Source organism: Poecilia formosa, unplaced genomic scaffold (assembly GCF_000485575.1).
Source record: "Poecilia formosa unplaced genomic scaffold, Poecilia_formosa-5.1.2 Scaffold488, whole genome shotgun sequence".
Lineage (NCBI taxonomy): Eukaryota > Metazoa > Chordata > Actinopteri > Cyprinodontiformes > Poeciliidae > Poecilia > Poecilia formosa.
Genome location: NW_006800427.1, coordinates 29632 through 55816, shown reverse-complemented (window position 1 = coordinate 55816; position 26185 = coordinate 29632). Strand labels below are relative to the sequence as shown.

Genomic DNA, 26185 nt, shown 5'->3' with positions numbered 1-26185 from the left:
TGTTTCACTGAAGGGCTGGACATTGTTTGGGTTGCTAGGTAACATTCTGAAGGTTTTTGAAACGGCTTTTCAAAAACCTTGAAACGGTTTTTTGGTGTCTGGAAACAGACACCAAAAAACTTTAATTTATTGACAAAAAAAAAAAAAAAGGCTGGGTGGTTGTTTTTTTTTTAAAGCACTTTGGTTGTTTTTTTTAGAAGCAGTAGAAACCCAAGTAGATGTGCAAATTGTTATTTGCACATCTACTTGTTCCCCTTTAAAACAAAACCCCTTGTTAGTTAAATAATCTGAGAGTGGAACTCGTACTTTTGTAAAATAAATATTAAGGCATTACCAACTTAAAACAAGCTCCTGTATCTTGCTGAAAAGTTACTTATAAATTAGATTTGTCTTATTTCCAGTGTTCTAAGACATTTGCACTAGAACCCAGACCAAAAATACTTGGTAAGATTTTGTTTTTTTGCAGTCAACAACAATACTCCTTCATGAGGCATTTTTTTAAACATATTTATCTCTCTAAAGCCACGATTATGGCTTCTCATATCAACACAAGGTGACAGTAGCAGAAAAAGGTTTCTCACACCTTCACAGACAGCTTATATTTCTGAACGTTTGGCAGCACATTGATGAATTACGATGAAGAGTCTCAGTTCTTCACAAAAACTTCACTGAAGTGAACTGAAAGACAGGAAGTTTCAGATGATCAACTAAACGGTGGGATAATACTACTCCTTTGAATTGATTCTGATATAAAAGGGTGTGGTGAGTGTGTGCGTGTGTGCGTGTGTGTGTGTTTGGGTGCATCGTTGGTCTCTGAACATGTGGAAACACCACGGAGGTGAGCAGTGGATGTGATGACATCATCTGCTGAGCAGCTGTGGGGATTCCCTGTCAGAAAAAAAAACAAAAAAAAAAAATTTTCTCTCTCCCAGCTCCATCCGTGTCTGTCTGGAAACACAGGGGGTGGGTCTCTGACTCTTCAGCTCCAGAACAGAGGGAGGCTTGGCAGCGTGGGTGGGAGGGGTGGAGGCAACAAGAGGAGTAGAAAGGGAGACGACTCCTTTCATCCGACCTGGAGACATGAGGAAAACTCTGCAGCAACACAGCAGGAAGGTGTGGAGAGAAAAAACACAAATGCAGCTCAAGGAGCTCTTTGTAACATGCTGCCCAACTGAGGGAGGGAATGGAACCGATAACATGGTTTCTGTGGCGCCCTCTGGCGGCTAACGAGATCCTAAAAGGCCTTTCTTGAAATAATAAAAAAGAACAAAAAAACAAAAATCAGGAGGTTTTAAGCGTGTTCCAGGAGCCACTGGAAGAGCGGGGGGTGCTGGGTGTCTCTGGTTCCCCCTGGCGGCAGCGGCGGCGCGTGGCAGAGGCTCTCCTCTTGGTAGCGCAGCAGCATGTGCAGCAGATCTGCCACCTTCCACTTTCTCTCCTGGAGCTTCTGCACCACAGCGGGCAGCTGAAGGGGCAGACAGAGTTCTGGTTAATGGCTTCCTGCTAGAAGAAGGGGTCAGATGCACAGGATGACGAAAAAGTAGGATCACCAAAAAAATTTGCATGCAGTCATGGGAAATAGCTGTGGTTGTCAGGGCCGGATTTACACGGAAGTGGGGCCCCGGGCTGGAGCTAGTTTTGGTGCCCTATGTGCTACAGAAAAATATTTCTACTAAGGCAATTTACAGAACATTAATATGTAGTCGTGTACATGAATTGATGCGTGGTAGGTTTAATACATCCACTGGCCAATGGCTCCAGGTTGCTCCCAAGCAAAATCTTATAAAACATCATTTTCAAATATTTGAATACGGTTTATATTAATAAAACTCCCAAAATATAAATATAACTCCTCTAATATCAGGTTGTGAGATTTATATATAATATAATATAATATAAAATAAGATATGCAAAACACAAATCTTTAATTAAATTTTTAAAACATCATTGGGGCCCCCAATCCTAAAAAATAAAATGTGGGCCCTGTCAGCCCTTTCTAAAGTCTGGGCCAGGCTGAATTACTTTTCACCTTTTAAAAAAAAATCATGACAGCAAAATTTTTTCTTCATCAAATCATAAATCATAACACAATGGTAGAAACTAAGTACACCTTCAGCGTTTCAACAGATTACAAATAAAAACATCACCACTGATCACAGTCACTAAATGTATAAATGGAAATTATATTTTGACACACAAGTGTACAAGTCCTGCTTTTAGCATGTTTGTTTTTCAACATTAACAGAAAATCTGAATTTTAAAAATGCTTTAGAGTTGAACTGAACAAAAGCATTTGTTCAGTTTGTTAAAAACCTACATAAATTAAAAGTTTCTGCATACTTCCATAACAATCACAACCTTTGTTTTTATTTCTTCTTCGTCTGTCACTGAAGTAATGACCGTCAGTGTTTTGGCGTTGCGTTCGTGTTCCTGTAACTGTTAGCGGAACAAACCGGACTCAGTTGTTAGACTGAACGGGACTGTTGAGAATGAACTGAAACAAACGCCGAGCTGAATGTAAAATGATTTAAACTAAATCTTAATGTAACCGCTGATGATAATCTGACTGTTGCTGCAACACGCAGTCAATTATCACCAGTTTGACAAAGTGTGACTCGCTCCACTGAATCACCTGCTGCAGCTCTCTGTCCACGTTCAGCTGGATCTGAGGGACGTCGACCACGGAGGCTGCCGCCCACTGCAGCATGCTCCTGAGCTGGGGGTCAGAGGTCGCGTGCTGGAGGCCGCGTCCGAGCTCCCTGAAGTCTGAATTGATGATGAGCAGAGCGGTGCGCGCGGTCTGTGCCGGAGTCCGGTCTGCACACAGCGTCCCTGCAGCACAGAAAGGCCGGCAGCTCTGCGTTAATCGATTCTGGACCGGGTTCTCAGAACCCGGCCGGAGCGTGGCACACGGGACGGAACAGAACGCCGACGCTGCTTACCACTGGACTCCCTGACCTCCGTCTCTTTGTCCTCGGTGTTGTCGCTGTTGGACGACAGAATGTCACACAGGTTAGAGACCAAACAGCAATGGTTGAGAATGCAGAGTTCTTTCCAAAGTATTCACGCCCCCTGAACAAATGTCAGATAGTGACCTCAAAGTATTCCACGTGACAGAGCAACGCGCAAAGTGGGATATTTAGAAAAGCTGCAACTAACGATTGTTTCTGTGATTGACAGTCCTGACGATTAATCAGTTAAAAAAAAGAAAAATTGGTACATTCTACAGATTTTATATTGAACCACCCAAGGCTTTTTGTACAATATTAGACCTAAATTAAAAGATGTAAACAAAAACATAATTGAATTCCTGAAGGATCTACTTATGCGTCTCTCTGGAGTCTGGAGGACCACATAAGAAGGTACAGCGGGCTGGATTTGGCCCTCGGGCCTCGAGTTTGACGTGCTGTGCTGTAACATGACAAAATGTGAAACTGTTCAGAGGACGTGAAGATTTTAAATGTTTGAGTATGTGAAGTTGCACGCAAAGGACGACGAGGAGCACAGCGGAAACGATTTTCCTGATTTCAGCACAGACTGCTGCTTGGCCTGGCTGTCTGATGACGGCTAAGATGCGACAATAAAAAAAACATCGTGATCAGTTTTCGCCCCAATATCTTTTCTGTCAGTTTTGCTGATCCTTGCCAACAGGTAAACAGTAATTTCTCCTCCTCGGATTGTTAATCACAGACTTGTTGACACAGCCTGTGGCAACAGACACGTAGACTCTGCTGGATCTGTGAAAAGGAGGGCAAATACCTGAGCCGGCTTTTTTTAGGGACCGAGAAACAGAAAACACCAAATATATACAACGTATCCACGTCCAACCCACCGGCTCCCAGCGCCACTGTTACCTGCAGGCTACACACCATCTTGTACAGCACAATCCAACTAGTTCCAGCTTGAAAAAAAAGCCTATTATTAAATACAACTACTTCAGATGAAGTATAATTAACAGCAACAACCGCCAGGTATCATGAGTAAGTGATACCTGGCATGAGGTCTCTTACATCACGGCGGAGGAATGCTGGAACGCTCGGCTTTGCAAATTGTTTTAATTCAGGATCACTGGAGGGCATTGAAGATATTTGGGGTCATGCCACGGCATCTCAGTTGGGTTTAAGTCCGGACTTTGACTAGCCCGCTCCAAAGCCTTCGTTGTTTTCAAACTATTAAGAGCTGGATTTGTTAGTGTGCTTTGGATCATAAACAAAGCCTGATGGAGCAAACTTGTAGCTACGAGGCATCAGGGGAAGCACGCCTTCCAAAAGCGTTCCACTTTTGTCTCATTAGTCCACAGAATATTTTTCGCCCAAATCTTTGTCATCATCAAATGTTTGGGAATACGAACTCTTCATCAAAGTGGCGAAGAGGACTTTGGACATGCAGCAAGTCAGTGGAATTATTGGAAATATAGACAGCAGTCATGCTGAAAGCCAGTTAAAGTGTCTAAGTGCTGTAAAGAAATGGCTTTGATACTTTTTCTCCTCTTATTATGCAACAATTCAATTGTAAGGCCCTGAGTTGAGATATATGAAAAAGAAAATATAGACATAAAATAAGAAAAGTTGGATTCATGTAAATTGAAAACAAAGAGAAGGCAACCAAAAGCAGCAGTTGTTTGAAAAATGGGATGAATGGTAAAACGAGATCAGCCTCAGAAGAACATTTCTTTTTGCGCCAGAATAATAAAAAATAAATAAATAAAGTGCAAAGGAAGGATTGAAATGACTTAGACCTGCTGTACATGTGAGAAAGTATAAATAAAAATAGAGAAAAAAAAGGTTCTGTTCAGAAATGCCTGGTAATGGAGTTGGTAATTTTTTTTTCTCCTTGGCTTCTTTATCTGGGTGAGTAACAATGACAGCATGAGTGTTTTAATAAAAAACAGATCCTAGAAGCAAGGAAGTTTATGTAGAAATATAAAAGCATTAACCAGGCAGTTTGAATGCAGACGTCGCTGTAAACAAGCATATATCATGAAACCTGTCTATGTGGAGAGCTGCAGTGCAACCATGCAAGACTCAATTCACATGAACCAAAGACATCACTGTTAGCTTCATTTTATTTTCACTACCACAAATTAATTCCTTTAATCAAGGAGGTGAAATACGTTTATAGGGCGAGTAATTGTTTTAGACGTTTCTGTTTTTCTTGTATGCTAACTTCTGCATAATTCAATGACAACAACTGGACTGACTGTTAGTCTGCAGCCTTTTCTCTAGGATTGTGTGTGTTTCACAATTGTTTACCTCATTATGCTACTGTTTTCAACAAATACTACAATGGGATGATCAACTGCTCCCTAAAGACCAGGCCCCATAAGAAGGAGCGCTGTTTTTGGGTTAGGTTTACGACTAAGGTGTGAACTGAATTTGGGTTAAGTTTCGGGTTAGGCATGTACCCGAAACCTACATGCCTATGTAGGCATGAATGTGTGTGTGTGTGTGTGTGTGTGTGTGTGTGTGTGTGTGTCTTTCAGTGCTCCAAGTTAGGGAGCATTGACTGAAACTGGAGTCAGCTGTACAGTATTGTCAGTCAAGAATATAACATCCCTCTCCTTTCTCATTGGCAACATTGTGGTTTTTCTTTGGTTTCTCTAATGTCATGTGAAATAAATGCTGTTTCAACTAATTCAAATCTGCTCCTCTCTTCCCCTCTAAGCTACAGCCTTTGAGCAGCGCATCACAAAATATTGGGGGCTCGTCTGGGAGACATTCACTGAATGACAGACACCATCACGTAGATTGGCTTTTCAGAACATTCAGATATAATAAAACAGTCATGTTGGGCTCATTCTGTCATCAGTAAAAGATCAAAGGGAAATGTCAGTGCTAGGAATTCATTTTATTTTGGTTGACCATGCTAGCTGTGTTTCCATAAACATAGCATTGCGCAATTTGACATTTTGGAGATAAACACGCAATTTTGACAAAACTCTAATTTTTCGTTAAAAAGTTTTGTGCTACGGTGAGGTGTTTTTACTGGCCATATCAAAACTGGTTTATTTCACAAAACTGCAATGGAAACATTTTTTTTTCACATCACACCAGGACCAACAACTGGATGTTGCCACTGGTGCAAACCACAAAGAAGAAGTCGCTAGAAAGAAGTTGGGGGATCATGACGCAGCATGTCTTTTTAATCACTTACTGTATCAACCCACTTAAATGTGTTTCTTATATGAAGGAAACGGCCACTGCAAACTTGTGTTTTTTTGACATAAGCAGAGTATTGACAAGGTTTTGCACATATTTGTGATGGAAATACAGCTACTGCTGCATCTTTTCCTGATCTGGGTTAGTGTTTAGAAAGCGGTACGAGGCTGCGGTGGACCAACCTGTCAGAGGGGGAGAACGACATGCGCTCCTCACACACTTCCCCTTCAAGGCCCAGACTGCTCCAACTGCTGCTGTTCCCATTGCTGCTGAGGAGAAAAGGCAGTTTACATCAACATCAGAGCCAGATGATACAATAATGATCAGTTTCCTCATGTTCTTATCCCTCATGTAATGTACATAAACAATAGTCAGAGTAAAGAATTATTCTGGAGATTTGGAGTAGTCCTTTAACTGTTAGGTGAGGCGCAAAACAAAGGAGGGTTTTCCAGATGAGGTAGATTTTTCCCCTGTATCTCCCCACTGAATCATTTGTTGCTTAAGACTTAAACGTGTGAGATCATTGTGCTGTTGTCCCTACACAACCAAGGTACTCATGTAGGTTCCACCAAGACAACCAGCAGGCAACAGAAGCACAACACTCAGTCTCTGTATTCTGAGTAATTAGCCAGCAGGCAGGATCTCCTGAACTGCAATGAGGTTTCATCTCAGAGATTCTGGAAGGTGTGGATAATTGATAGCTAAACACACCTTCAGTAATCAGCAATTACCTCAGCTTTCTCCTGTGGTTTTACTGAGTGACACGCGCCAAAACAAGCTCCATTTATCACCGTGCTTCTTGGCTAAATAGGCCCATCAAGGTGTTTTGCTTTCTTGTGTCATTTCATCGACAGAGCGGAAATGGTTCCGGAAGGCTCTAATGAATTACACATGATGGACTTTGTTCTGACAGAGACTGAGCCAGAAGTGAACAGAGAACTCACAGACACGCCTTTAGAAAATATTATGATACATTAACTTGGTCTAGATCACACACTGTGTTGTTTTGGTATCTGAGGGAAGAATGGCAGATGTTGTCAGTTTTGCTTCCATAGAGACGAAACACTTTTACGGGGGCCTCATTTCCAGGGGAGTCACCTACAAACAAGATTTCAACTACAACTATGACCTCAAGCAAAAGTACGGAATCAGACATGGGAGAATATTCAGACATCCTACAAATAAAGATAACCCATAGGAGACTGATCATCGTTATTGGCAACCTGGTTAAAAAAAAAAAAATTTTATAAAAAGCCTTAAAATATCAAAATTTCCCACTGATAAACTAAACATAAAGAGCACTGTAGGAGTAGTTAGACCTGTATGATTGCATCTTGCAACGGATTATTCCCTACGGATTAACTCACCCTAACCAACAGTACAGGTTTTCCGACAGTTGTGCAGAGATCTGGATGTGGGAAACAGCCAGAGGTCGTTTACCTGTCACTGAGATGGAGGAAGCTGCTGTTGTCATCTGGGTGATCGTCCTCAAAGCTCAGGTTGGACCAGCTGCCCAGACTGTCTTCTCCCACACTCAGCTGCTGGGACACTGTGGACTCAGTCGGCTCCCGGCCTGGAGAACTAGATGAAAAGATAAAGTGAGTATTTCCACGTTATTTAAAAATGCAAACATGCTAATTGCACAATGCTGCTTTCATGCTACAGAAATCATTTAGTCCTAAGCAAAAACAGTCCAAGAGTCTGAAGGACATATACCTGATGTTGGCAGCCTGACAGACGTTAGACAGCGCTGATGTCATGATCTCTGCTGTTAGGCTCTCAGCGAAGCTGGTGCCATCATGGCCGATCCCACTGTCTGCATTAAGGCTGGCATTGCTTAGCTCACGCTTAGCCGTCTCCATTGCCAGAGAAACAACTTCTTCTGCGAATGCTGCCCTGTGGTCCAGGTCGATGTGGATCTTAGGAATTTCCACACTAGGGAGGCGCTCTGATGCCAAGTGACTTTCTGATGCTCTTATCCTTCTCTGTAAGACAGGCTGGTAAGGGTGTCTGCTAAGTTTGGTACAGTGAGGACATTCCTGAGACAGGCAGTAACGGCAGGTCCTCTCTCCTACAGACTGGACAGCAGCCGACCCCTCAGACAGCCTCTGGGCGTGAGAGTGCCGATTGTAGCCACGAGTCTGTGAATGTTCCCAGGAGGAATGTCCGACTGACGCCAGGCTCATTTTGACAGTGTCATCAACTATCTTCCTGGCGTAATGCTCGATGACCTGCATCACCCTGCTGCTGTAGCCCCTGTCATACAGGCTTCCTGTACTGTGGTAATGTCTATTTTTATCCTCCTTGGACAACAGAGGGCAGGAGAAAGAATTCCTGATGATGTTGTCAGCCATATCTTCAACTTTGGACTTTTTATAAAGACAGGAGTCAGTGAGAGACTTCGGAAGGCGAAATGAAGAAAGATGCAGTTTGCGTGCGACATCACAGGTGATGTTGTAAGCTAAAGACTCGGCAAAGTTGACCAGGTCCACGTACTCCCTCTTGCACTGCTTGTCAGAAACCCGGCAGCAACACCGAGTGTCCTCACCAGACACTAACCCCATAGATTCTGATCTATCTTTGGATGCTAAGGTCTCATTGCCAGAAGCTTTCCATTCATTCGGCAGGGACTTGGAGGACAGGAGGCGGCTGCTGGAGGGCCTTTGCTTGTTCTTACGACTAGCATGAGCCAGGCCTAATTTAATAGAGCGGTACGCCAGGCGGCTTGCATACTGGTCTAGGACCAACTCCCTAGTGCCGCCTTCCTTTTTCAGCACCTTAATGAGGTAGCCCGCATATTCATCTGTCACACTTTCACAGCTGGGGTACTCGGAGGACATACCAGAGCTGGAGCTGGTATTTGAAGTGGAATGGGGAGACTGAGAAACTGAAGCTATCAGGTCATTGGACCACTGCTCTGCAAGCTTTGCTAACCTTGAGTTTCGGCTCTGGTTTGTACTGGGCTGAGACTGGTGTCGGTGGCGCGGACGCCAACCATCGGAGCTGGATCTGTCAAAGCTTCTTCTTCGGAGCTCCTGAGCTCTGTGGTAGGGACACTGTTGTCTGGAGCTAACCATTGTCTTCACATCGTTTATGACCTGTCCTGCCACCTCACCCGCATACACCCACAACGTGTTCAGGGTCTGTTCTGAGAACTGAGCCACGCTGTCCCTCCTTTGCTCGCTGCTCTTGCTTAACTCGCCCTCTTCCTCTGACCCTCCTAATGTATCCATCTCAGTCGCCATAGAAACTATGTGGCATGCCAAACGCTCAGCGTAGTGGAGGGCTTCCTTGTTAGACATCCTACGAGACGACACCTGATGGAGGTCCCGTCGCCCACAGTCTGCCTCTACACCTCTCTTAGTTCCACTAACACCTTCTTCCTCAACTGGTTCTTCCTCTTCAACATCTTCATCACCAACTGCCTCCTCAGACAGAGACCGCATGAGGCTGAGCATAAACTCAGCCTTGTCTGATTCAGGGATGGCGTCTTCAGGGCCAGGACCTGGCTCAGGGTGATAATGAGGCGTTGGGGGAGGAGTCGCAGGGGAAAACTCATTGGCTAGCTTGCTTTTCAGCTTCTTGGAAAACTGTTTGATCTGTTTTTCTTTAGAGACTTCACTGGGCTGCTGAGGGGTGGAAGGAGGGGTACCAGGAGTCCCTGCAGACTTTTGGCCAGAGCTTGGAGGTGGATCATCCGCAACGCCAGATATCCGGCCCCGTCCAAGCAGAGCTGCACTAGGCACATCGAGAGTATCCATCATCACAGGATGCGTTTGATCCACGCCTCTCCCCCTGGGACCCGTCTCACACTGGACTTTCCCCTGGTTGGAGGAACCGGCTGGAAAGGAAACAGGAGGAGCAAACTCAGGAGTCCACCCCTGTCGGACACACCAGTCATATCTGAAGCGCTCCCTATCTGCTCTGTGCTTTGAAGGTGAATCTGCCGTTTCCTGCGCTGAGGAGTTCCTTCGGCTTCCGATGGACTTTGTAAGGAAGTCAGTGCAGTCGCCAAAACCCTTCTTCATTTTAGAAGTGGTAATAAGCTCACAGGCCTCAGTTACAATCATATCCACCATGTTGCCAGAGAAGTTTTGGAATAATCTTTGTTGAGAGGAGCCTCCCACAGGTATGGGGTTCTGGGTTTCGTGATGGTAAGCGTGAGAGTGTTTAGAGGAGGTACTGTCAGTCGATGTTACAGTTAATCTTTTGGTGTTGACCTTTGGGCTATCTGACTTGTACTGGGAAGCTTCCTCTGGATCCTGGAAGCTGGAGAGGGCTTGGCCAGCATGGGGAACAGGAATACAGCTAGCCATGCCTGAGACGGTGAAGAGAGCGTTCTTCACTGTGCAGGAAGCCTCCTCTCCTGACAGCCCTGGAGCTGCTGAAGTGGAGCTGGAGCTTAAAACCTGTTTGTTAGCAAATATGCTGCTGGTATGAGTGCTAGTGTTCTCAGCATTGACGTAACAGACGTTATCCAAGGACACACTGATAGCCGCTTGGCTCGTAAAGGCAACGTCAGCCTGAGAGAGCTCTATGAAGGCTTCCTGTATGACGGACTCGGACAAATCCGAAGCATAGGAGGAGACCACCTCCTCTTCCTCTTCTTCTGCTTGCCCGTGGCCAAAAGCCCAATCACTGGGTGTGATAGGGGTCGAGGGGTGAGAGAACTGACACACTTCCATTATGCCTTCAAACACCAGCTCCTCGGCCAGGTCGGCAGCAAACTGCGTCACTGTGTTGTGGAAAATCTGTTTTTTTACAGTGAGGAACTCTTTAAGGGCCCCAGAAATGGCTTCACCGACAAGGAAACCAGCTAATCCGTTGATAGCTCGCTCCTTCAAGACATACGCACGTCGCATGCCAATTTCGTGAAAGGCCATCTGAAAAACTGAGGAGGTGAGTCTAGCAGCCAGGTGACAGAGAGTGGTGGTACAGGAGGATACGCCTTTTTGGAGGTCTCGCAGGGCGCTCCCCAAGCTCATCTCCACCAGGTCAGAAGCAAATCTCTGAATGCCATCCTTTAGAGACTGGGACTTCTTCTGCAACTTGGCTACTGTGACCGTCTCTTGAATGTCTGACAATTTCATCAGATAGCCCGATGGGTTCTTGAACTCTTTGTGGCAGACACAGCTTAGATTCTTGTTGTCACTGATGTCAACAGCAGATTGGAAACCACACACCGATCCTAGAATTTCTTTGGACAGATTGTTGGCAAAGTCTGAGTAGGTCTTATACAAGGAGCAGAGGTCCTGAGGTTTACGTAGCTCTGACTTGTCCTCCCCTTTCTCTTCTGTCTTCCAGAAGTATTCCAGTGGTCCGTTCGTCTCCACCAAAGGACTAAAGGCAGAAGAGCTGACAGGACTAAAGAGAGGTCCTCCGTTTTCCTCAGATGGAGTCTGCGCCAACCAAGGGGAGTCGGACATGTCGGGGTGAACTGAGTAGGGAGAACCTGGTTTCAGAGGAGTAGGTTTTTTCACATTGGCTGGGAGAGTGGGCTGGTCAAAGCGCTGAGGGTTCATGCTCTTGGTTGAGCAACCCCTGGAAACATACTTCGAAGTGGGACCGCTGGAACCAGCCTCAGACTTTTTCTGTGCGGTTGAGGCACTGATGGAGTCCAGAGGGAGAGTTAGAGTGCAGCTCTCTGAGCTTAGCTCCTCCAGGTCATCAAACTGGTCAAAGCTGTCAAAGAATTCACTAACTTCAGAGTCTGAGTCTTCAACTCGATCTCTGGGTCCCCCTGGCACCTGGGGGATGTCCAACTTAGCCAACAGGCTCCTCTGGTAGCCCACTTCATCCAGGAAAATGATCGGGCTGGGGCTGGAGCAGTCGGACTCCTCTGATTCGCTAAGCTGAGCAGAAGGGGAGGCCGGACGAGCTCCGGGACTGCAGTAGGTCCACTGGGATTCAACCCCTGACGATGACCGCTGCACTGTGACTGAAACATCGGGACCATGTTTGGCTGAATGTTTCTTGGAAGATGAACTTATGATAATGCGGGAGCCTGACAATTCCTTCTTTCTTTTGTGGGCTGGGATGGTCTGTGAGGCCACGTCACGCTTCTTAAAATGGCAAAATGCAGCTGCAGCTGAGGAGGCGAACAGAAAATGGAAGGAAGGGGAAACTGGTTAGAACTACATTAAAATAACTAAATAGGACAATCAGATGGTAAAAGACTGTCCACAAAGGAAGCTAAATAAAATCGAGGAGGAAATTAAACATTTGGGACAAACTGGTTGATGTTTTAGTACCTACATGCAAAAATTTAGGAAATACGATAGATGGCTTCCCTAACCTTCACCATAACTACTGATGCACCGAGAAGTGGGCTGGTGGGTGGAAGTGGGACATTATTAGCAACTCAAGAATGCATTCTTTTTCCAATCGGTGAACATTGCTAGGATGGGATGACAATAACAAACGCACACAGCGTGAATGCTGATACAGTGTGAAGAAGACCGTGTGAAGTGTAAACGTAAACCATTTTATACATCAGTGAGGTGTTTAAACGAGATATCAGAAGCTATTCAAAGGCAGAGTGTATGTGCTGCGACATGTCGACGTACATCTGCGGTTTATGCAGGTTGCAAGCAGAAAGGAAGCAGAACGTCAACCAATTTTAGGGCAGTTTAAAGGAAAGGTTAGGAACATGCTGGATTTGGAGAGGGCCTCCACCTCCTTCCTGAGCTACTCTTGGTCAAAAACAAATGAGAGCAAGTAGGAGGGTCTTAGCGCTGTCAATCATCCTTGCCTGTGCGACGTTACATATGCTAATAGCAGACAAACAACTGCCATTAGCAGTTTTTGTCCACCGCCATGCTAACTAATCTTAGGATTCATAACAGACTATTATCAGAAAGACGCTGTAGGGGAAGAGAATGGAGTGGCGCATACTTGAGCTTAATTGTCAGCGATAAGCCTTTCTCTTGGCTCTGACTGTTTCTGACAGAGATGTATTTCTGCAGTTAGTACTGGGTGGAGCTCCATTTTTTCACATATTATCTGTCTCGTCTGTCTGTATGTATTACATATTAATGTGACAGTTTCAACAACTACGTAACAAAACCATATTTTTTAAGTTACACACTGCAGCTTTAAACCCCAGATCCTACTAAATCCCAGCACTCCTTACGTGAACCTACAGGGATTGTCTCTAGTGTCTTCCTCCTCCAGATGCTCCAGTGCAGTGACAAAATCGTCTTCGATCGACGAGACCGACTGGTTGGTGTCGTCTTCCTCCGGCTGGCTGGGCTCGTTGAGACCCCTCTGAAGATCTTGGAGCTCCAGCACATAGCGGACCCCCGCTATGTAGCATCCCAACAATCCCACCAAAGACGCTACGCTGGGGTACACACCTGTGGAGGGGTTGTGCCTCAGGACACACACAGCCTTTAGCCAACACTGGGTGGGGAGACAAAAAAAGAGAAACGTTTTAATATCCGGACAAAAAAAAACAAAAAAATACAGCATTTGTGTCAAACAAGAGGACTGACATGTCCCTGTTCTGCAAGTCTTGGATAAGATTTTTTTATTTTTTTATTTTTTAACCTCAGCAAGTTCAGCTGAACTCAAATGGGGATTTTCTTGTACGTTACAGGAGTGGGATAGAAGTGCTATTGTTATGTCTGTGCTCTGATTGCAAGTTGTCAGAACACAGAATACGTTTTTGCAAAGCCACACTTTAGAATTCAGATCTGTGGGAGGTCCCGCCGACTGAAATGGAAAGAAAACCCACAAAATGAGCTGCAGGGCCTCCGTGAACCCAAACAAGACACAAAGGACCGGGGAAGGACAAGGCTGCAGCGGTGGGCTGCGAAAACAACATCTGTCCGTCCGTCCATCCCACCTGCATTTCCTCTAAAGCGTGAGAAAGGCCCTGGCTGTTTCTGTTGGACTGACACGACCGACAACATTTTGGTCAACAACCAGAGGAATGCGGGGTTGCTGGTGGAGGAGAACATGGAGAACATTACTGTGTCTTATGTTTTGAGTAAATCATCCACAGATGGACAAAAGAACAAAAAAAAAAAAAAAAAAAAAAAAACTACAGCCGCTTATTTCAAGTCAAAAATGCAGTCAAAAGCTCAATATTAACAAAGGAGACGTATTTTAGTTAAATCGTAAATACATAACCGCCATTTTTAAAGGTTGGACAAACCATTTGGTATCTACATAGCTTATCATCAATAAGTGATTTTCTGAGAAAGATATCTCACATATGGACCAGTTTCCTCAGAATCTGGATCAGTGAGTGATGAGCAGGAGGAGAGATTCATCAGGACATAAAAGAGACGGAGAATTTTGCACAATAAAGACGTAATGTTCAATATACATGTACTTAACCTTAAAAATGTTAATTATTCAGCTTACAGAAAGCCACGTTTGTAACATTTAATCACCCTAACCCTTATTAATACACTCAGAAACAGTTTTTTTCTCCTAAAACCTTTTTCAGATGAGAAATACTGATAATGTCACAAAAATGTCATTAATTTAATCAGAAGATCAGATTTCTCCAAGAATAAAAATCTGACCTGATTGAGAAAAATTTATATCATTTCTGGATTCAGCGGTGGAAAACAGTCCTAATTCAGTTGAGAAAAGTCGGACAACTTTCCAAAATATTTTTTGCAACATGGTGTAATAAAACCCTGATGGGATCCAAAAAGCAAACGCCGGCCCGCCTACAAACCTCGGTCTCTGTTCGGTTGAAATGAACTCCAGCGCGGTTTGAACGCATATGTGAATGCAATCGTTCCGAAGCGAACTACAGCGCAGGGCATTCTGGGTAAAAGCAACAAAACAAATGCGAGAAACTATCGCTATCCAGAGAAATGACTTGTAGTCTTTTACCAAAAACAAAAGAGGAATCCTAAAAACAATAAAATCTGACGCTACTCCATTTTTGTTTACATTTTTTATGGCAAAAGGAAGTTGCACTCATGTCTTCCTTAGAGGTTTTCATGTTGTTTCCTTCAGTGTTTCTTGCTGCAGCGCCACCACAGGCAAGGTGGAGAACAGGTTTTTCAAAAGGTTTGGATCGTTTGGTGTGGAAGAGAACCAAAGCAGCTGAAAATGAAACAAATGTTGCAATTTTAGTCCCCAGTCAAACCGAGTACACTGGACCATGAAGTGTGAAAAACCTTTAAAGTTCTCAATCATTGCAGAAATGGAGGAAAGTGTGTCATGCATCCAGCACATGCTGCACCTCATTATGATCCGGTATGCAATGAGTTCTGTTTATTTCACAAAGGTTAGGGATTCTAGGAGACATAAGGCACTGTTTTCACAACCTGACGTTGCTGCCTAAAGTCTTAATAAAATGCTTGTGGATTTCAGTGGCCCAAGTACTGCAGACTAACACTACAAAAGCTCCCCCTACAGTCTGCTCTTTGCAACACCGTCTATCGCCGACAGTGGGAATGGACCACCTGGTCGGTCCTGTATGCATGAACCCACCGCTGCTGCCAAACTGCAGCAAATTAAACCAAATTATTCCTTGGGTTTTAACTGTTTTTAATGAGATGAGAAAGTGCCAGATTGTGGAATGCATCACAAATACATCGTCACTGCAATGTCACCGGAGGCAATATTCACATCGTAAAGGACTGTTCGAGGTTGGTTAATATATTTCCAAGTGTTATAAACTTGGGCTTTATATGCTAATGTAATATTTACCCATTTAGAGCCTCACACTGGACAATAGCAGCTAAAGGTCACAGAGTGATGGACGCACAGACGGGAACGAGAGGAAAGAAGAAAACAGCAGATATACACAGCTGATACCACACATGATTTTGCCATCACAATATTTACTACTATTGCAAGATTTTTCCAATATTAAATATCTCTACTGCATTGACCCCTCCCCCCACTCCTCATCTTTGTCCTTCCCTCAACTGTTTGTTGTGCACCATTTGTAGCTTACAAGACAGACTTTTAAACTATTTGAAAATATCTAAAAAAAATCCTGAAACCTATGAGAGCGCCACCTTTTGCTCTGTTTTAAAACTACAGCTGGCTGCAGAAAGTTCCACTACTTCACTGACTAAATCATATTTTCTTTTAACAGGAAGAAAACATTTCTGGTTTTCCTCAAAACCAAGGAAAACAAACAAGTATATCTGATTTTTGTGCTGACTGTTACTTGAAAATGTTTTTTTTTTTCCTTCATAATAAATACTTTATTAAAAGTCGACATGAGAATAAAAGTTGCGGCAGGTAGAGAGAAGTTTAACAGTCAAACTGCCGTTTTCTCACTTCCTGTCTGCGCTCTCCTCACTTCCCCAGCTCATTTCTGCCTCCCTTGTCCTGCTGACTCAGCAGATAACTTCCCGACATGCGGCGCCGGCGGCTACCTGAATGTCTCTGTGCTCCGCCAGCCTGCGGGAGTCTTTGAGCAGCAGGACCTCGTCGCTTTTCAGGCTGTGCGCGTGGAGAGACTTGAGCAGCTCGCACAGAGCCGCGGGCAGGGACGACAGTGTCTGGGTGAAACAAACAAACAAACAACAAAACAGAATAAAAACACGTCAGACTGAACGACGAGATCAAACGAACAAGCAGGGCAGCTGTGGGGCGGTGCCCGACCTGCTGGGTGGAATCCTCCCCTTCACATTGTCCGGGCAGACACACGAAGTGAATCTGAAAGAACACAGTTCACGGTCAGCGTTACATTATCCAGGCGTGGATGTGGCTGAGCTCCATCGGTGCGGCCGGGCAGAGCAAACCTCAGAGAGTCTAGTGGCGTCTCTGGCTGGCAGCTCCAGGCCGACGCCGCACAGCTCCTTTCTGCTCCTGAAGAGGCTCTTTGCAGATTGGGCTCCGGAGTCACGCACCGTCTGTAAACACACACACACACACACACACACACACACACACGGTGAGGGCCAAGGACCAACCGCACTTTCTGGATTTATTCACCGTGGCCGGTTGCCTGACAGAATGACACTAAAAACAGACAGCGGGATGCACGTCATTTGACGGGTCCAAGAAACACTGCTTTATCACAACCGACTCTGGAAACTACTTTATCCCCCCCAGCAGTCTGCCCACTGCATTCCTACGGAGAGCAACCGCACAGATAAAAAGTTAAATCACAATCCGGCACTGAACGCAGGTCCTGTCCTGGTGGGAGGCTTTTTAAAGAAGCGGCTGTGGTCAGATGGTAGCTGCAGCTATACAACATATCAACTCAAAGTCATCATAAAAAAAACAATGTGAGCTAATTTTGTACAAAAACTGCAATATGCAATTTTCTAGCCAATTATCAGGATATATGCAAGTCAAATTTAAGACTTTTTAAATGCCATCTTGAATGAAATTTAAGACCAAAAACACCCAAAAAACTATAAACACAAAGTACAGTTGCTATAACCTAGCATCACAATAACCCCCATTGCACCTATCTTAAAAGTTTATTTTGTCTTTGAACTCACCTAACCTCATATATGGGCTGGCAACAGAAGTGAGGCAGTGGTAAAAACAAATGTCGTCCAGTAAAAACAAATGTCGCCATCTACAATAAAAGCAGAAATCTAGCTATGTAGTTAGCGAGGATTTGTTAGCAGGTAGTTAGCGATAGCCTCAACCGCTTTGAGTCACAGAACGCAATGAAGATGTCTAAGAAATGAAATAGTCCTGGCACGACAAAATGTAAGACCTGTGATTAACTGTTAGCAACACCACCATGGTAACCATGGTAACTCTGGTAACATATTGTGTAGGGATGCACGATATATTGGCACTCACATTGGTATCGGCTGATGTCAGTCCTTTTTTTAACATATCGGTATCTAGCTGATAAATAAAACCAGGCTGATATGAACAACCGATGTCGATTTTATTTATTTTATCTTGTTGCCGTCTGTTTCTGCTTGTTTTCCCCCCCCCCAAAGGTGTTGAAACAATAGTGAAATATATAGAATATCGGTAAATATTGGTTATCAGCCATAACAACAATAGTAATATTTGGCCGAATTTTCATATTGTTGCATCTCTAGCAACAATAGAAGTCTAAATATCAGAACCCGCAAATACTTCACAACTGGAAAAAAAAAAAAAAAAAACATATTAAGGAGAATAACGGCAACAGAAAACAGCTACAACTGTAACCCCCACCTAGAGGCTAGAACCACTGATTCATACACACATAACTCTGGAGCTCTTGGGCTGTGAATTGATCCAGTTGGACCTCGTCAATGTGAGCATTCCTACATCAAAATACTCAGAAGAAAATGTTTCGTGTCCCGGCAGACAAACCTCTCTCCGTACGGACGACTTGGACCTGATGGGGCCTCCTCTCACACGAACACCAGCATCCATGGCAACGGAGAGGCGCCGGCGCTCCGACGGTCGGCTCACCTGGGAACAGAAAGAGGATGGACTCAGCCGCCCAACTTCCAGAAATATTTCCCGATACTCTCCCCCTCCTATTTCGACGCACAACAAAAGAAAAAAAAAAAAGGTGAACCCTTTGAACTCTAATGTGCTCCTTCACCACAACCACCACCACAGCCAAATAGGAACATCAAACTTTCACTTCATTTGTGGAAAAATTCTGAATTCCACAGTGGAAAAGTGTGTGAGTCACAAACAGGAGAGAATTACAGTGACTGGCACACACATTCACACTCCTTGTACTTCCCCTGCCCCCATTTTTCAGGTTATGACTTTAATGCGTCTTCGGGGGGATTTTAGGTCACAGATGAACAATATTCTGAAGTGGGAGGAAAGAAATGCATTTTAGAAATGAAGTGAAAAGCTGAAAGGTGTGGCAGGTATTTGTATGCATTCTGCTCTCTTGTACGTGAATACTCTTTGATCTAAACTAATGTGTGTTTATGGTGGTTGTTAGGGCTGGGTGACGTGGCTTCAAAAGAAAAGCTCTGCTTTTTTTTTTTTTTTTTTTTACACCAGATCCAATTCCAATCGATTTCTGACAGAAAATATTTTTTTAAAAGTGCATTCCTTTATTAAACAATGTTTTGTGTCCCGGCATACAAACCTTTGGCCGGACGGACGTACAATGACAGACGGCTACGAGAATTTTTATTTAATAAAGAGAATACAGTAATGAAATTAGCAGAACAAATGTGCAACTTTAACAGAAAAAAAAGTCTTGAAATTACAAGAAAAAAGTTATGTGAGTGAGAAAAAGTCTTGTCACAATGTGACATGACTCATTGTGGGGTTTTTCTTCAAAACAGACACAGATTTTTGCAGTTATTTGATACTAATTAATGATGATGTGCTAAAAACATTTTATTATCTGTTAAAAGTAAAACGTCACAAGAGGCTCAATATTTATGATCTATGTTTTTTTGTCATTTGTTCTGCTGGAGTTCTCGTAAAATTACGACTTTAATCGTTTAATATTATGACGTGATTCTGGATGTTAGCGCTGTGTTCTTGTGATGTTATAACTATGTTCTCGTTATTAAAAATAAAATATTCATTTGAGGCACTCACCTGAATTCAAAGTAAAAAAAATAAAAAATAGATACAATTTGGTTGGGACACACATTGCGTTTGGTGACATCACTCTGAACTATGGAACCTCAAGGAGTAAAGTGATAAAAAAAATATTTAAAAAAATCCAGAGTTTCAAAAGAAAAAATAAATAAATAAATACAATTTTCAAAAACCAAAAATTCCATTAATCAATAATATCAATTTTATCACCCAGTCTTTTGTGGCCTCTTTCTTCCAGGACTTCTCCTGTGACCAAAAACCTGTGGGGATCTTGTCCAGGCTTAAGATCCCCACATCATGATGCTGCCACCGTCATGTTTTGTGGGGATGATTTTTCAGGGTGCTGTGTAGTTTTAAAACACACAGCTCTGTTCTGTGTGGCAAGAAAACACTTCAGCTGTGACCTCATCCTTTTGTGTGTCCTGCATAGCTTGTGGCAAACTGTGAAACATCACTTCAATGTGTGTGAAAACTTTTAAGCCCCCACTTTAATCCGCTGCACCTGTGTGCCGATGAGCTCAATCCTGCGGGTTAACACAGCTAACCCGGGTTTACCTCACACTCGAGTGAAGTCGTCACGAACGGAGCTCTTAAAAGCCGGTCTGGACTCGTCATGGCGGCTGAGAAGTTACCCCGTGCCGCACTTCAATGAAGCCTGGAAACCGGCGTGACCCGCCGCGACGATCAAACGGCGCGCAGAGAAAACAGGCACTTCTGTGTGTGTGTCTTGAGTAAGCAGAAACTCGCTCGCTGAGCAGCACTGGAGTGCCAGTAGAGGAGGCAAAATATTTACAGTGTACAAGAAGGAGAAGTTTCCCATGAAATCTAAGCCGTCGCCTTTGAGGTGCGACCCAGAGCAGATAGAGCTGAGTCAAGATGCGGGCAGGTGGTCTGTCTGAGTCTGCCTCACGTATCCTGACGAGACGGCTGGGGAGGAACGAATGCCGTCACCTTCCTCTGGTCGTCCAGGACCTCCAGGCTTCTCACTGAGGCCTCAACAGGGCTTGACCCCAGCTATCCACAGCATCCTGATTCAGTCACAAGGGCAGTCGGCACAATTAGCCCATTATATTTGAGACACCTGGCTGAGCGCGAGACTTGGGAAGAGCACACAGCGAGGAAGTGAGGAGGAGGGGTGTCCCATCAGACCGTCAGTTCCCTAAACCAGTGCCATGTAAGGCTGTTTTTCTCTATAGTGCTGCCCAAAGCCACACACACACACAAAACCTTCTAAAAGCTTATGAAGGGTCAATAGATGTCACACCATATTTGCAAAAAACTGATCATACAAAATCATTAAGTACTTGATAGTAGAGTAGTAAAGTTTAGTATTTTACTATAACACTGGTCAACAGACAAAAAAAATGTGTGTGGTTTTTTTTTAAAACTATTTTAGCATAATTTTGATGTGAATCCAAAAATCTGATTGGTTTTCCTCAGTCAGGTCAACTTTCTGAACTATGGAGCAACATGAGCATCAAAATGCAGGACTTGTTCTCACATCTGGATCGGTTTCCTGAGAATCTGATGAGTGAGTGAAGAGCAGGAGGAGAGACTCCATCAGGACAGGAAGGAGACGGAGAATTTTACACAATGAAGACGTCCTGCTCAATTTACATGTACTTACCCTTATCAGTGTTTATTATTCAATTTACAGAAATCTAAGTGCATAACATTTAATTCATACACTATGTTAGAACATATATTTTTTTTCTCCTAAAACCTTTTTTTGAATGAGAAATATTATCAAAAATGAACTGATAATGTCCCAAAAATGTCATCAATTCAGTCAGAAGATCAGATTTCTCTAAACCAAATTAGAATAAAAGTCTGACCTGATTGAAAAAAAATAGATGTAAATTTTGGATTCAGCAATGGAAAACAGTCATAATTCAGTTGAAAAAACATAAACAACTTCCAAAAACTATTTTTTGTAACCCAGTGTAAGTTACATTGTGGTCACAATATCTAGAGCTATCATGTTCTGTGACTGTCTATGTTTCCATAAAAGTCATAATATTAGTGGGCAGATGTTACTTCTGTTTGGCTTTTTCTCAATTTTTCGGACCGGGCACTGGGTAAAAACCTCGCTGGGTCCAACTGACTCCGTCTCTTAAGCCCGCAGGAGGTTACGTCCAGAAATGTTAAGGCTAATGGAAACCTCTGAGACCATCCATTCAGAAAAAGTCATCATCGCTTCAAGCTCAGCAGATCTCACTCCCTGGTGCGGATCATCTCAGACGCCAAACTAAAAAAACAAACAAAAAAAACTAAAGAAAACAAAAGAAAACAAAAAAAAGAAAACAAAAAAAAGAAAACACCTGCCATAAGCAGAAACTGTGTAGTCTGAAGCCCGGTTTGGTCAGGAGGCTTAAGTGGGTCAAGTTCTTAATGTGGGTGGTCAGAAGAACAGATAAACAGAGGTCAAGGGAGACGAGTGGGAGCACAAGGAAACCCCCTCGCAGATGGCCGAGAACAAACACTGGAGGATAATGAAGCGCAGGTGTCCATGGGCAGGTGGACGGAGGAAACTGGAAGTCAGTCACAACTTCTTTCCTTTGTTGGAAACCTAAAAGAGCAATCGAGTCGAGCCAGTGCTCTCGCAAGAAACGTTTGTGTTTATCGAGTGCATTTAATTGCATGAGTAGCAGCAGGAGTTATTATCTCATGAACTCGTTTTACACAACCGATTGGGTTTTAGTGGCACCACTTTAAAATGGTTCAGGTCTCATCAGTCAGACAGAACCATGTCTGTAAATATGCTGGTTTTGAATGCTCTACTTCATGGAGTTCCACAGGGCTCAATCCTAGGTCCCTTGCTTTCTGCTGTCCAAATGTTCCATAATTTTAACGTTCATTACAGCACTCTGTCACAGTTGTTGTTGTTTTAAAGTGCTTTATAAATAAAGAAGCAGTAGCAGATTGCTGCTCTGGGGCATAAAGGTGTGCTTAACAGAACACTAAGGTGGAAAATCAAACGGCAATGACTACAAAAAAAAGGAATTAGTTCTGACTATTAATCTGGGATGGGTTACTGGGACATTTCCAAACAATATGAAGACCAACATTTACAAGTGGGAAACATTTAAGGCTGCTGCCGGGTCTTCTCAGCAGCGGTTCAAGTCTAGGACAGACAATGCAATGCTTGGAGAAATTGAGAAAAACCCAAGAGCACCAACTCTTCAGGCTTCTGCTAGCTTGTTAAATGCTTAAATTCATGACTGGTAAATTTGAAAAGGGATAAAGAAGTATGAGTTATATGGAAGTGCAGCTGGGAAAAAGCTTCTCTAAAAGGAACCTGGCACCGTAACTTAGGTTTGCAAGACTACTTGAACAGTGTCCTTTGGATAGATAGGACCAAAGGAAGAGTTGTTTGACCATAATGCAAGTAGCCTGGTAAAATCCAGCCCCTTGTTCTTTGTTTTGCTTGGTAGAGCTGTGAAGGCGACGCAGAACCAGGTTTGGAGATAATGAAAAAAACAAAGCACTCCCTGGGTGCCACAGAAGGCATGAGGGGAGCACCACTTCATCTGCCTCTCTTCTTACCCTAATGCGCCAATCACTCTGGAAGGAGGTCAATCTGGACTCACCAGATCACATGACCTTCCATCACTGTAGAGTCCAATCTTTTTCTCCGGTTAGCCTCAAAGATTATTGGCTTTGTTATGTTTTTCTTTAATTTTACGTCACCAAATAATTCAGAGATCACCGATCATGGTCATTCAGGGTTCTTTTCTGACCACATTTCTTGTTCAAACACGATGGTTTTCCACTTTCCCTCCAGTGTTTAATAATTCATTGGATGGTTCTCAACCCAGTGTTTGTTTCTGCATCTCCAGATGTTTTCTCAGCTTGATGCCAACGATCTGACCCTTCTTAAACAGACCGATGTCTTTTCCACGACCACAGGATGCGCCTTTCAGCACGGTTGTTTGAGAAATGAGAAGCTCCTCATTACATCAGCTCGGGTTAAATAACTTGCTGCCAGCTGGAAAACAGCTGTCCAGGCACTAACTGTCCAACAGGAAGCTCAGATCTATTTGCTCAGTTAAAATCAGGAGGTAACTTTTTGTTTGGCCAGGAAGCGTAACTCTGAGGCCGTCTGTCAGACAAACTGGGTCGTCACCAGAACAACGATCCCAAACACAGCAGCTAGTCTGCAACAGAATGGATGAACAGACAATACAGGATCATGGTCCAATGATCTCCAAACTGAGATGTTGAAGGGCTTTTTCCCCCCCCTATATTAGTGACATCATTATTGTAATCATGAATCACAAATACTCCCAACTGTGGTGGTCAGTGATTGATCAGTTGGGAACTTGACAGTCTGTCCGTGTTCTGACCAAAGACCATTCATTAGCACTAGTCGGCCGTGCAGACCACAACACTCTTCTGTGTAGAAGCGGTTCCTAACGGAGGAAGACTCAAAGTTTGCTAGTTTTGGTATCAGCGAGATGCTTAAAAGTGAACTCAGAGGAGGAATCAAGGCCAGATCAAGAAAGAGAAAACCACATTTCGCATTTCATTCAACAAAAACAACAAAAAGCCAGACTTCAAACCTTCACCATTTTCTACTTTTGCTGTTTGTTTTAGTTGTTTTGTATCCCATTACACAAAGTTTGAACAAAGTTATGCCTTACTTTCAACAGCAGCAGGCCAAAGGAAAATGTTTAATTTTGAAGTAATAAAGGATCTCTGTTTTAAAGTGGTTTCACACTTATGAAGTGTGACGTCACGTCTGCTCTCAGCGTGGCTTAAATAAAGCATGGTGACCGCTGACAGGGTGGCACCCAGGAGCTACTGGATGTCTGAAAATAAGAACAAATCTACCATCAGTTGTTTGGAGTTGCTAAAATGACACTAGTCCTGTCAGAAAACGACAGGACTAGTCCCAGTTTATTGCTGGACAATAAACTGTCCCAGTAATTATTGCAATAAACGATAATATTGTTGTTTTGAGATCATTTTCAAGTCATATATTGATAATAATGACATATTAAAGCAAGCTCGCTCTCTCAAAGACCTGTGAGCTTTAATTTTGAGAAGAGCGCTGACTCCAGAGAAACCTGTTTGTTTTGTTGTGTTGTGTTGCTAAACAATGAAATTACAGGAAACTGATTTGATTTACTGAGGATAACAGAAGCGTCATGTTATTTCTTAAATGATTCTGAGAACTTTAGGATGAAGACACTAAATTCCTCTCTGTCCATTTCTACTCGATTAGCTGCTCTACTTAACAAGCAGATGTTACACGGAGCTACAGAAAACATTTAGAGGCTCAAGGGACTTGTCTTTTCTGAATTCGGGCGAAACCCAGTCGACTCCGTGCAAAAACAGCTGGCAGTCTGCTGGAATTTAATAAGGATTAAGTGTCTCAGATTGAATCCACAAATGCCTTTTGTAATTTACTCCCTGGAGATACAATTCCTTCTTCAGTAAGGTCTGTTTATCCCCTCTCTGCAACCTTTAGCCATTTTGACCGATACCTCACCAAACTAAACATGAGGCATAAAGAAAACAAGATTCCAGATTATAATGAGAAAACAGCATAATGCCTTTGTCCTCTTCCTACAAACTGCTGTTCAATCCATCATGTGAAAACAGAAAGAGTAGGACACGACTGCAAACCTATCACAACATGTCCGTCTGACTGGAAAAAATGTTTTTAATTGACAAAATTGAGAAATACATATGTGGAAGGGTTTTTCTTCCATCTACCAATGAAGGTTGCGATTGTTATTAAATAAATATATAATGTTCAAAATGACAATACTTTAACAAGCCACTATTAGCTGCAGTCTGTTAGAAACACTCAGAGATGATGCCACAGAAGCAGACGGTGAGGGTGTGGAAAAGAGGAGGTTGTCCCGTCAGTAACAACTATGGTGTAGTAAAGAAAATACACACTGCGACAGCCCTGCTATAACCGCAGCGCATTATGACCAGGACACCAAATTGATACAATCATCCCGTGGCTACACGGGAAGCTACCACCAGAGCAGGCCGGCTGTTCGCAGGAGGACCAGCCGCATATCTGTTCCTGCTCCCGGGTCAGGAAGCGGCAGCCAGCAAGGCCACAGAGGAGCCTCACTGAGGATGCTGATGGCGATTCTCACGGCCACAGCACGTAAAAGCTTAGCCAGCGTGCTAGCGGCAGCACATTATACGTACACACACACACACATATATATATGTATACAGATTCAAACAGACCTTAAGTACATATAAAATGACAACAGTCCACTTCAGAGAGAGGCTCCTTGGGAGGTGACAAGCTGTCAATCATGAAGCTAGCAGCAGAAGCAGGAGGGCCGCGGTCGGCTCCGGTTTGTCACCCTAACAACCCTGACTAGCTAGTCACAGAAACGACGGTGACATTGACATGCATTCAGTTAACTCTCTTTCAACAATACGCAGCTATTATCTGTTAATGTTTAACAAGTCCGTGTTGTGTTATAAAGCCCCCCCGCCTCACCTCTCAGCGTCGGACTCCAGCAGCGCTGACGGGAGCCGCTGACTTTGATGGGCGGTCCGGGAACGATCCGACTGTTTTG

General features: G+C 43.6%; 1 protein-coding gene across 3 annotated transcripts; it reads right to left on the bottom strand.

The window, feature by feature from the left end:
* Positions 1 to 494: 494 nt before the first annotated feature.
* Positions 495 to 26185, bottom strand: akap11 (A kinase (PRKA) anchor protein 11). Of its 3 annotated transcripts, none has more exons than XM_007578686.2 (12): positions 26107 to 26185; positions 18417 to 18518; positions 16886 to 16996; positions 16746 to 16799; positions 16517 to 16642; positions 13301 to 13559; positions 7875 to 12246; positions 7599 to 7739; positions 6341 to 6427; positions 2943 to 2986; positions 2633 to 2832; positions 495 to 1465 (listed from the first exon to the last, which is right to left on the bottom strand). In XM_007578686.2, exons 2-12 carry the CDS (start codon positions 18477 to 18479, stop codon positions 1292 to 1294), a joined length of 5631 nt encoding a protein of 1876 aa, XP_007578748.1. In that variant the 5' UTR covers positions 18480 to 18518; positions 26107 to 26185; the 3' UTR covers positions 495 to 1291. The 3 variants fall into 3 exon arrangements, with proteins under 3 accessions (XP_007578748.1, XP_007578750.1, XP_007578749.1); XM_007578688.2 differs by having other exon boundaries at positions 6341 to 6424; XM_007578687.2 differs by lacking the exon at positions 26107 to 26185 and adding an exon at positions 25845 to 26096.

What these genes read in the sequence shown, in the direction of transcription:
- akap11 (XM_007578686.2), bottom strand. Translation starts at nt 18,479, where the DNA reads ATGGATGCTGGTGTTCGTGTGAGAGGAGGCCCCATCAGGTCCAAGTCG. An exon ending in CGGAGCACAGAGACATTCAG is followed by an intron (nt 13,560 to 16,516) that starts GTAGCCGCCGGC and finishes CTCCCCACCCAG; the next exon opens with TGTTGGCTAAAGGCTGTGTG. An exon ending in GGAGGTCAGGGAGTCCAGTG is followed by an intron (nt 2,833 to 2,942) that starts GTAAGCAGCGTC and finishes TCTGTGCTGCAG; the next exon opens with GGACGCTGTGTGCAGACCGG.